This window comes from Pristiophorus japonicus, chromosome 7 (assembly GCF_044704955.1).
Source record: "Pristiophorus japonicus isolate sPriJap1 chromosome 7, sPriJap1.hap1, whole genome shotgun sequence".
In the NCBI taxonomy this organism is placed as follows: domain Eukaryota; kingdom Metazoa; phylum Chordata; class Chondrichthyes; family Pristiophoridae; genus Pristiophorus; species Pristiophorus japonicus.
Window position 1 is genome coordinate 127,629,403 of NC_091983.1, and position 12,565 is coordinate 127,641,967.

Here is a 12,565-nt window from a genome sequence, read left to right on the forward strand (position 1 = left end):
TTCGCTCACAGGGGTCCCGCCTGCGGAACTACTCATGAAATGTACAGTAAAAACTCGTCTGTCCCTCATTCACCCAGTCCTGTCAGACATTGTTGAGGGCAAGCGCCAGTCCCAAAATGAGTGCCATGACCGTAACTCAAAGGGGAGATGTATAGAAATTGATGACCCTGTATTTGTTCTCAATCAAGCTTTGGGGCCCAAGTGGCTCAAGGGTACTGTAATTGGCAAAGAGGGGAATAGAGTCATAGTGGTTAAACTTAACAATGGACAGATATGCCGCAAGCATCTGGATCAAGTAAAAAAAAGTTTCAGCATGGACACTGAGGAACCTGAGGAAAATCATGAGATGCTGCCCACACCACTGCCAGTGAACGAGCAACAAGAACCTTCAGCAGCATGCACAGTCCCTGTGGCCAGCCCGGACAAGCCGGAATCACCACAGGTGACAAAGACGCATGCCAAGGCTCAACAACCAGAGCCCCAACTGCGGCGCTCCACGAGAGAGCGCCGACTGTCTGAAAGACTTAATCTTTGACCCCATAAGACGTGGGGGGGAGGTGATGTCATGTGTGTAACCTTCATGTAACTGTAACCTTCATGTAAAAACACTGCATACTGTATACACCGAAGAAATGCACACCTTGACCACAGGGGGTGAACTTGTGGGAGACACTCCTCACCTGGTCATCCAGGTATATAAAGGGAGGTCCCACGCAAGGTCATCACTTCTTGGCCCTGTGAATAAAGATTCAGGTCACAGAGTGACCTTGTCTGCAGAATGTGCCTCGTGTGAATTTATAGTAGTGTGTAAGGACACTACAGACTGTGCTTGTGCTGGGAGCAATGTAGTTCAGGAGCTTGAGGCAACTCGTTTGCTTCTGGTTTCTGAAGATCAGTTAGGCCTGGGGCGGGGTGGGACCCTGTATATCAGTCGGTTCATTGCTTTTCATGGCCAGTCGATGGATTGCTGCTGTGGAGGACTAATCTGCACTGAGTGAGTCTCCAAGAATGGGCCCTCAGCTGCTTGTTACTTCTCCAATTTCAGGCAGCAATTGAATATCACTTTTCTGATTGGTATATGTGTCACATGTTTGTGGTGTGGAGGGGTAGACTTTGAGGAAAGGAGTAAGAGCTATGCTAGCCTGCTCATTGCAGGGGTTCCTTGTTTTCTAGTGGGCAGGCCCAGCAAGCAATAAGCTTGGTCCTCTGGGATTGCAGGACTGGTCATGGTCCTCACTGTCGCCTAGACTGTGATCCAGAATGGCTGAGTGCGAGGGGATCCATCTCATATTTAAATAATTTTCATTGGCTGTCTGCTGTTTTATCTGCCAATTTTTCTTTCCGATTATTCTGGTTAAGGTCCCCTTTCATTCCTCTAAACTTTGGTCTTTTTTGGACCAACACTTTTGTTGTCGATTTATCTATTCAGCTAACCTCATTACAGTACTGACACCAAGCAAAAGAGAAAGAAACCTATGGCCAATTTCAGGGGAAATTCTGAGAAGGTACACCAAAAAAGGGAACTAAAATTACGTAGCATTTTCTTCCCCCAGGCTAGCTTCGGTTAGGAGGGTACATACAGAGAGGAGTATTTGTGAAATGTGTAATGAAATTGATAGATAACAGATCATAATGTGTTATCCTCCTACATTGTATCATTAGGCAAATTAAAGTTATTTTGCAATTTTTATAAATTGAATTCTTGTGTGCGAATTTGAAAAGTAATTTGAAAAATAAATCACTATTATTATACAATACAAAGCTAATGCTCACCTCATTAAAAAAATATGATATATTTCTTCCTGACAATTTGTCAGTTCTGTAGCAGAGAAAACTGGGGCATTCATCTGAGTAATTCGCATAAACTGCAGCCATATGCAGTTCAAACCATAACAGTTCAAAGGGAGTCTCCATAACATGTGCACTTTCCACTGGAGCTCTGGGTGATATCAACAGACGGAGGAGAAATTAACATTGTTGTGTATGCATGCCTGTTTACTGTGTGATGTCTGTAACACTGTTATGCCACATTGAATGTACCCTTATACTGCACACACCTTACCGGTACACCAGAGGGTGCTGCTGCTGGAGACCTAGGGGTTGCCTGCACACGGCAGGTAACCCAGTATAAAAGGGAACTCACAGCTTGTTGTCTTCACTCAGGAACTGCAAATAAAGGACTACAGGTCTGCACAGTTTTAGTATCATATCCTGCCTCGTGGAGTCATTCCTAAAGGTGCCTACATACACTACAACTGGCGACGGGAATACGAGGTCACAAACTACACGCTCAACATGTCTAACCTCAGCAATTTCCAGCAATTTACAGAGGGGGAAGATTGGGACACTTTTGTGGAAAGATTGGAACATTTCTTTGTAGCCAATGAGCTGGACGGGGACACACCGACTACACTACTGTACAAATGGAGGGCCAGCCTGCTTAGCACTTGTGCCCACCATCTACGGTCTCGTCAGGGACTTACTAGCCCCGGAGAAGACAACCACCAAGAACTATGAGCAATTTGTAACAATCATACAGGAACAACTAAAACCGAAAGAAAGCATCCTCACAGCCAGGCACCGGTTCTACACTTACCGGTGACCTGAGGGCCAAGAACTTGCCAAGTATGCTGCACACTTAAGAAGACTAGCTGCACTGTGTGATTTTGGCGACTACCTTAATGAAACACTAAGGGACATATTTGTCATCGGAATCAGCCTCCTACACAAATTGCTCTCGGCTGACATCACGGTCACCCTGCAGAAAGCAATCCAAGTGAGCCAGGCCTGCATGGTTTCGGCCAGCGACTCCAGGCGATTGCTGACCCAGGACTCTAAACCGGCGCGCGCAGTGCACCGCATGGATACTTCTAAAGGCAGAAATGCTGCCCCGAGTCCCGCAACCCTGAGACCAACACATGGGGCAAACCGGCTAGCCCCGTGCTGGCACTGTGGAGGAAACCAAAGGGCCCCGCAGTGCCGCTACAAAGACTATGCATGCAAAGGCTGCAAAGAGAAAGGGCACCTTCAGAGAATGTGCAGAAAATGCTTTACTCACCGCGTCTCTGATGAGCTGACTGATCAACTGGGCTCTGACACAGATGAAGAGGAAGTTGCTCAAACCCTGGAAATAGAGTATGGAATCTTTACCTGCTCCACCGAGAGTTCTCCGTGGACGATGGAAGTGGACATCGACGGGGTCCCAGTTTCCATGAAAATCGACACAGGGGCGAGTCAGTCTGTGATGAGCCAAAGGACCTTTGAAAAAATGTGGATGAATCCTGCCACTCGACCAAAACTGTCTCCTGTCCAGGCAAAGCTGCTCACCTACACCAAAGGTAAAATCCCAATCGTTGGCAGCGTAGACGTCCAGGTCTCCCAGGGCGGCATGTTGAACAAACTCCCCTTGTGGATTGTAGCCGGCGACGGTCCCACGCTGCTGGGCAGGAATTGGATGAACCGGGTCCACATCAGGCGAAGTGGCCTTGTGTAAGAAAAGACCACCACAGCCCTCCTGCAGGAAAGCCAGGAAATGGCTGCAGCACCAGCAGCACAAGGAGAAATGGCCGCCACCATGCCACCAGTGAGCATGGAGGAGCATCACATGACACCGAGCGGCCAATCGGATTTGAAGGCTCCCTTAAAGGAGATCGGTAACCAAATAAATTTAAAGGGGAAGTTTCAACTATTTGAGTACACGGACTTTAAAGCTAAGATGCGATTAAAGGGTACAAATATGAAAATGTATGCAATGTAACAATGAATTGTGATGCTGGTTTAACTAATGTGACTAACAATATGAATGCAGGTGTCAGTAAGATTAAGAACAAGTTTATTATGCTTAACAGTAATGATAGAGATTATGAAATGCCTAATGTAACCATGTCTGTTGAAACCAGGACACCCAAAAGTGATGCCAATGGAATCCCCCTGTGGGAGACCCCCAGGTCCAGCAGGCTACCTGACGATGTAGCCTGGACCTTTGGAACGAATGTGATGCCCCTTGCAGGACACACACACAGCCAGTGGGAGCACAGCCACTACAGGGACAGTAGTCAATGGGCAGCCCAGCCATCACCAATGGCAACCTGCACCAGACCAGCCCTACAGCCCCTGGCCACCAGGGCCAACACCAGGAGCATAAGGCTAATACCCTCCAGCTTCCCTGGCACACCCTGGGATGACCTGACCCTCATCCCAATTGGTGGACAAGGAGCCCATCCAGTCTTGTGGCCCTGCCCACCACCCCACAAATACCCACACCACAGAGTATACACACTACCCACTGCTGCCGTGGCTACCTCCCCGAGGAATCCTACAACAGTGACACCCACTTGATCTGTGTGTGAGGGAGGGGAAACGTACGAGGCCAGCCTCAAGCACAGGGGTCACACCTGGCAACCACACAACACTCACCGCAACCTCCCATAGCCCACCTCTGATCACCTCCCCTGGTCATGACAATAAGGATATGAAAAATGAAAAATGTTCAGGGGGAAGTATTGTTGTGTATGCATGCCTGTCTACTGTGTGATGCCTGTAACACTGTTATGCAACACTGAATGTACCCTTATACTGTACACATCTTACCCGTACACCAGAGGGTGCTGCTGCTGGAGACCCAAGGGTTGCCAGTACACGGCAGGTAACCCAGTATAAAAGGGAACTCACAGCTTGTTGTCGTCACTCAGGAGCTGCAAATAAAGGACTACAGGTCTGCACAGTTTAAGTATCATCCCCTGCCTCATGGAGTCATTACTAAGGTGCCTACATACACTACAAACATGATATATTATGCAGCAGATGCATGACAACATGAAGTACTGCCTAGAGGCGGACCTTGGGACACAAGCAAGCGAAATAAAGAAACAATGCCCACTGGAAGCCCTGTACTACATTTAACTGGCTGCAGTTAAGTGCTAGCAGTGTAACCAGGCCCATTCTGTAAATCTGGAAACCATGTGTGAAACAAAAGTTCTAATTCTTTTAGGACTGACTGATTTTTTTCCCTGCCCTTGGCAGCCAATGAAGGTTTACAGGCGAAGCTAATAAGTGGCAGCCCAGAGGTTTGTGGGAGGAGATTCAGCTCTATTGAATTTGTCAGTGAGCACGGTGCAGCTCAGAGTGAGATCACATCCTAGCAATACAGCCAGGCTGTCTGTATCAGTGAATCGGAGCAGCTCGAGGGGGCTGCATGATATCCTCAGGATTACAACAGCAGGAAACTAAGAAAATCTGTTTACTTCACTCTCGGGAGTCACGTCCGTACACAGTCTTCAAAATGGGCCTCAAGTAGGACACTTTTTCAATGGAGTATTAAGGAACTGGATTCAGTACTTTTATGGTCAATTCTGGATTACTTTTGGTCTCCTATCGAACAATTCGCTATGTGGGGCAGAGTAATTTCAGACTACAAGAATGGATTCATGAGCTGCAGCAGACAAACAGGTAAAAAGCAAGCTGAAAGAGATCCTGATTTCTTTTTGCAGATTTATTTTATGCTGAATAAGAGAGGAGCAGCTGGAGTGGGATGTTCCTGCCAACAGTGTGGCTAATCGGTCTATGATTCAAGACTAGCTACAGTTATCAGAGAAGTGAGCCGCTGTTTAAGCTTTCAGAGCACAAGGATTGACAAGGACAAGAAAACCAAAACTGATGACATATTCTGAGCTTGTTAGTAGATATTGTGAAGACGCTGTGCTAGTTGAGGTTGATTAGTGAATAGTGGTTCTGTTCCAGAAGGTGCAGATGTGCCTCATTTAAATGGAGATGAGATCCATTTTAATGAAGCCTAACACTATGCTTTCCTGTTCTTCATTTTAATAATGTGTTTTCAGAAGAGACTCAAATACATGTTTGTTTTATAGATCAAATGTAAGTCTCATGTGACAGGCCTTGAACTTTAATACCTTTACTTTGAAAACGCTGATATTGTTTAGTAAAAAGAGATTTACTTGTTGTGCACATTAAATCCATTTAAGACTTCATTTTGAGAGAGTCTATAATTTGAAATGTTAGGATAAAATTTCAGCTGTTCACTAATTTATGGCAAAATCGTAAACACGTGCAAAAGGATTGGGGCTTCAATTCCACGTATTAACAGCGGAAAACTTCCCGTGTGTTTTCTTTAACAAATTATGAATTTTGCCTAAAATATTGGTAGTTTCTTCAACCAGTGAAATCATAAAAATGTATGTACAGAAGGAGGCCATTCGGCCCATCGTGTCTGTGCCGCCGAAAAAGAGCTATCCTGCCTAACCCCACTTTCCAGCTCTTGGTCTGTGGCCCTGTAGATTGCAGCACTTCAAGTGCATATCCAAGTACTTTTTAAATGTGATTAGAGTTTGGTCTCATACCTATTTTGCAGTCAAGACTAATTGATGGCCCCATCTCAGCCCTGGGCCTGGAGTTTGCCGAAGACAAAATCTTTGTGTATTTGAACTTCCAAGCTCAATTTCAATGGCAGGAAAGTGTGCAATGTTTGATGGGTTTTTTGATTAGAATCTACTTCTATTTGCAATCTGCTTCTATGAGCAGCAGTAAGTCAGATTGACTCTGTGTTGTGTCGTACCAACTGCTGGCTAAATGGAATTTATCTGCAGTTGTACAATTGCTGCCTTAAGAAAAGAATTAAGCTTTAGTATATTAACCAAAGCAAATAGGTGGGTTGTCTCAGCAAATTATTCTGAGATAACCCGCCTATTACGTAAAATAACAATTCATAATATACGTGGAAAGCTCAACACTGCACATATCTTTGACTCTTTTGCCCCCAAGTTTCTCCCCTTCTTTCCTAAAGAATCTAACTCAGCCTGGGATATTGCTCCATAGGCAACTCCAGAGCCTCACAGAAGTGGTCATTCTTTACGTATGAACTTAGATGGTGAACGTCAGCAGGCTATGCACAGCTGACCCCGATCCTGTCCACATTTTCCAGCAGGGGTCATTGAATAGCGATGAGGAAAAGGGAACCCAGGCTGAGTTTTTCTCCAACCTAGACAGTGCACTGAAGCCGGTTGTAGTGCTTTATCACCACCTTGGATTAAATCAGTAAGCTCAGTACAGACCAAGGGTTGTATGTTACATGCTTAAGAATGCAATACAGCAATAAGTTAGATCTTGGTTATGAAGTATTGAAACTGAGGCTCCAATGTGAAGCAAGTTTGATAGTCTCAAACTACTACAGGTATGTTCAGATGTAAAGCCACCCATAATTCGATACAAATTGGTAATCATCCTCAGAGAAGTCATGAAGTTAGTTGCTGTGTGGGAAATAGAAAAGTTCACACTCATGTGATAGCAATAGGGAATTCTCTTCTGAGGAAAGGATCAAGTACATTGTTGGTGGCTTCCTCAATGTCCCCTCAGGTAAATGCAGCACCTGAGGAGTGTGTTGCTAAACCATGCATGCCAACCAGGCATCCCGATCAATGCCTGGCATGCTGTGTTAGCTGATATCATGCAGGGCAGTGGTAGGGACACTACAACTTTAGTGGTTCTTGGCTAAGAAGGAGAAATTACCCCAAATGACTGCTTTTATCTGCTATCCAGTGACCTTTCATTGAAATGTGTATGTGTGAACATCAGGCATAACTGTGATGGCCTCCATAGTTAAAAAGTCTTTTGATACTCATGGTCCCAGGCTCACACAAGAATAATGGCCATGTGGGTGAGGTACCAGAGGGCTGTCATTGCCGTTGAACCATATCCCAAAATGAATGACTATCCTCAGCAGGGGGAAAATTTGAGTGAGAAAATTTGAGTGAGGGGTCTGACAATGTTTGGGGTGTGTCTGTACTACCAATATCTTACTACACGATAGCAGATCCCAGGGGTTTAACAATAGGAGCCCTATGTGATATCAATTGGATATTGTGGCCAAGCGTTTCCACTTTGGGCGCAATTGGCGATCTGGATGCAAATTGAGCTCAAAATTGCGCTAGTTTTACAAAGTGATTTATTTTTTGCACAAGTTTCCGTTCAAACTCATTTGCATATTAGCAACTGTAAAATCTTCCATGAACTAATGCAATTGGGCAGCGTTTTAGAAAGTAATTAAAAAAAAATTCTTGCATTAAAACATATTCCTTGGTATATTTCATAGTGGTAACCTTGTGCAGATTTATTAATACAGCTGAAAATAGTTTTATCACAAAAGATAAGCATTTTTAATCAATGTCTAGTCCACCACCTGTGAGTATCCTGATTTTAAATAACTGAAAGTGATTTTAAAAAACTATACAGAACCATTTACTAGTTACATGGGTGCACAGTAATACATTTTTTTAAAAATTAAAGCTTTTAAAATGTGCCTATAAGTGCCCTTGCGCAGAAACAAGTTTAATTTTAAGAGCCTCCTCGAAGGACCGCAAACGAGCATCAATTAGCGGAAACTCGCCATAATGATTAATTCGATCTGGGGATGTGGCCAGTTTTGTGGGGGGGCCGATTTTCAGTGCGATGTTTTTTAAACCAGCGCAAAAGATCATGGAAACTCAATTTGTGCTGGACATAATTCTCTCTTGCACTTATTCTTGTGTGTGTAGCTTCAATCATTTAGAGGCCGGGTGGAGAAAACACTTAGTAAGACAAGACCAGGTACAAATCATTAAGCTGCTTTATTTCATTGATGGCAACTGAACATTCAAAGTGAATTCCACATACTTACATAAATTCTACAGCACAGAAATAGGCCTTTCGACCCAACTGGTCTATGTTGATATTTATACTCTACAAGAGCCTCCTCCCACTATAATGACCTTTTTCCACTTTACCCTCATATCCCTCTATTCTCTTCTCCCTCGTGAATGCAATCTACAGCCCGTGAAGTGATGTTGAGCTGTGAGATTGCATACATCACTTGTCAAAATCATGGCAAGAAATAATAAACCATGCATGCTTTCGTGGCCCACTTACTTATTTTTGGCACAACCTGTCTTTCAGAATACTAGCTACAAAACTAGCCGCTTGCATTTTTAGCTTTCAGTGCTGTGTTTCAGTCCTCTGTTCAAAATCTGACTTTGTCCCTTTTCTCTGTTAATTCTGCCCCTGGAAGCAGAGGCTAGTGTCCTTGAAATCTTCATAAGCAGTGTTCGTCAGCAGGCCTATCAACCAAACAAATTATCCCTCTCCCTTTACTGGGTGGGGGGGAGTTTCACTTACTTTGCAAGGGTGACATTTGGAGCACCAGATTTCATTTCGGGGATGCAGCATCCAAAACAGGCCAATCAGCCATCGCTGATATTTCTGGATTCTTTGGCAGGATGCAGCACAGATATATCGCCACCACCAAAGGCCCACTCCTGCAGGCTGCTTCCCCTGACCACCCCAAAGCTTAATCAACTGTGGAGCTCTGCAATGGATGTGATCCCACCATAAATGCAACTGCTGTAATTACACCCCTGTGGATTTTCTAGGCTGGTTTGGCAATTCACACTCCTTTTATTCTAGTAATAAAACCAATTGTCAACAGGCAAAATTCCTTTTTCCAATGAAAGGTAGGAGAATGCCTGGCAGCATAATACTGCAGTGTTTTCCCACTGGAGTTATGGCGGGAGACCGGTAGAACAACTCCCGCTCCCTGTGGACTTTCAGGGCCTGATACTTCTGTAATTAATGACCCGCTAACAAAATTACAGGATTGCATAGTCTTAAATCCTGAACTCTCGGAAATTGGAATTTAGTTTGTGGGTCACTAATAACAGTGATAAATAGACATTTGTATAAATTTTCGTCTTTGCCTGGGTGGTAACCTGGTGGAGCGGAGCACCTGCCTGTTGTAGAACCTGCCCTATTTTACACAATAGATTGATTATCAGGCGGTTACTACAATGGGCACCGATTCAGATTTCTGCCCAGGTAGTGAAGAGGAAAATTGATCCCATTACCTCGGTTTTTTCTTTAAAGAGGAACTTCACGTTAGTGTTATACCACATTAGTCAAGGAGCAGGGGCAGGAAGGAATGAATTAATCTCCTCAGTAAAACAGGGGGACAAGCTTGTATCTTGGTTTGTGATCCAAATTTTGCAGCATCAAAATTAAAACATTGGCTACTTACCTTTTTATTTGCACCTGAAAGCAAGCTGATGATTCTTTACACAGTTATTTCACTTATTATCAGATATACAAGAGCTGCAGGAAGGGCAAAGTACAGATATTATTCCCTACTGCCACTACAACACTTTTTACTGAGCGGAGATAGCACTGTCTCATTTTAGTGGTCATTTATCAATGTCTCCAAAAGCCTATTTTACTCAAAAACCTCTTGCTATTTCATGCAAGTTGCAAAATATTTTTGAAGTGGTTTCGTCTGAATGCAAAATGAATCTGTACCCTAATAAACAGGAAGGCTAATTGAGATGTGGAAGATTTCTATCAAGTGACCACTCACCCTCTTGTACATCTTCTCAAACTGTTTCAGTTCTAGTCACAGAATTCTGGCAAAGGTTGTTAACATGTGCTGCAACAGGAACTGAGCTCACATCCAGACCTCCTGGAGCCACTTCTCTGATGTAGTCCAGCAAAGTACTCTGATGTCACTTCGCGGCCTCTATCCTTACACTAACATTAATTGTGCAACTTATTTCACTCTTTCATACATGGCTCAAATTCTATATTCCTCCATCGATTTTCCTGCTCCTTGGTCACAGGTTGTAATTGCATCTTTTAAGAGAAAAATGGGTAACCATTTCAAGTAGAGAGGAGGGTGGTGGGATTAGTTTGAAATTACACCATTGTTCCAACAAAATTCAGCTAATTTCCTCAGAATATAAATTAAATGTGTGACTCCTTTTTATATAGCTCAGTACAACACATGGGGCAATTCATTCATTTTATTTAACCCCTAGAATGCTGACAATGGAGTAATTCATTCTGGAAGAGTCCACTTCCCTGGGCTACAGAGGAGTCACCTTGTCAAACAGCCAAAGCACTTGATGATCCATTCAAAAATATGTCTGAATATTAATCTGGTCACTCCAATGATGCAATCATATCAATCTTTACAGCCCCAGCTTTGAAACATCACTTTTTACCTGTGTTTAATGAATTATGGATGATTCAGATCCCATCTCCATAGAACCATTGAAGTTTACAGCACAGAAAGAGGCCATTCAGCACATCATGTCTGTGACAGCCCTTTCTGGAAGAATCTAAAACAAACCTTGCTACCCTGATTTCTTCCCATAGTCCTGTATCTCCCTTCACTTCAAATGTTCATCCACTTTTCCCATTGAAAGTTCTCACTTCAAGCTTTGGTTTTTATGCTGGTTGCTCAGGCACAACAATATCATCTGGAGTGGATACTTGACTAGGGCATAACACCAGAACAGTTGGATTTTCACCCATTGCTGGTGGTGCCTCACTCTCAGTCTGCAAATCTTGATCTGACCCATCTCCTTTGAACTTGAAATCAGTTGTAAATGTATCTCATACTTGCAGATATTTCCATTAGGTACCAGCACTATATATAATTTGGGAGTTCAGTCCTTGCCTTTCACTGTAGTAGGATGTCCCTCACCTTTCTCTCCATTATACTTGATTAGCAGATTCTAGCTCTGGAAGAAGTCAAACTGACTATTTCTGGTTAAAGCACTGCTGGTAAGATTCCATGGCATTTTTGGTCATTCTGCTTTATCAATGTTATCCTTAGTTTTGAACTGCCTTCCTACTATTAACTGTATTTACCTGTAATTGGAACTGCCCTGTCGCGTTACTTAGTAAAGCTAGAAAAGGATAGAATCAAAGAATGATAGAATGGTTACAGCATGGAAGAAGGCCATTTGGCCCGTCGAGCCTGTGCTGGCTCTCTGCAAGAGCACTTCAGCTAGTCCCACTCGTCCGCCTTTTCCCCATAGCCCTGCAATTTTTTTTTCTTTCAGGCACTTATCCAATTCCCTTTTGAAAGCAGTGATTGAGTCTGCCTCCACCACGCTTTCAGGCAGTGCATTCCAGATCCTAACCACTCGTGTACATTTTTTTTTTCTTATGTTACCTTTGGTTCTTTTGCTAATCACATTAAATCTGTGTCCTCTGGTTCTTGATCCTTTCACCAATGGGAACGGTTTCTCTCTATCGACTCTGTCCAGACCCCTCATGATTTTGAATACCTCTATCAAATCTCCCCTCAATCTTCTCTGCTCTAAGGAGAATAATCCCAGCTTCTCCAGTCTATCCACGTAACTGAAGTCCCTCATTTCTGGACTCATTCTCGTAAATCTTTTCTGCACCCTCTCCAAGGCCTTCACCTCCTTCCTAAAGTGCGGTGCCCAGAATTGGACAAAATACTCCAATTGAGGCCAAACCAGTGTTTTATACAGGTTCATCATAATTTCCACGCTTTTGTACTCTATACCTCTATTCATGAAGACCAGGAACCCGTAAACTTTTTAACCTCTTTCTCAACCTGCCATGCCACCTTTAATTATTTGTGTAAATATACCCCTAGGTCTCTCTGTTCATGTATCCCCTTTAGGATTGCACCCTTTAGTTTATATTTCCTCTCCTCATTCTGCCATAATGTATTGCTTTGCAGTTTTCTGTATTAAATTTCATCTGTCACATGTCC

The 12,565-nt window shown here is 43.6% G+C and overlaps 1 protein-coding gene across 2 annotated transcripts in view; it reads left to right on the plus strand.

Annotated features, from left to right (window-relative positions):
- Nucleotides 1-12,565, plus strand: part of cep85l (centrosomal protein 85, like) — a 437,369-nt gene that overhangs the window by 37,964 nt on the left and 386,840 nt on the right. Inside the window, exon 1 of one of the 2 annotated variants that reach the window (XM_070885314.1) lies at nt 5,150-5,448. The exons of the other annotated variant lie outside the window; for it this stretch is intronic. Within the exon in view, the coding sequence (XP_070741415.1) occupies nt 5,388-5,448 (61 nt within the window). The 5' untranslated portion in view covers nt 5,150-5,387. Of the gene's footprint in view, nt 1-5,149; nt 5,449-12,565 lie in introns of those variants that run through there. 2 annotated transcript variants of the gene reach the window in all.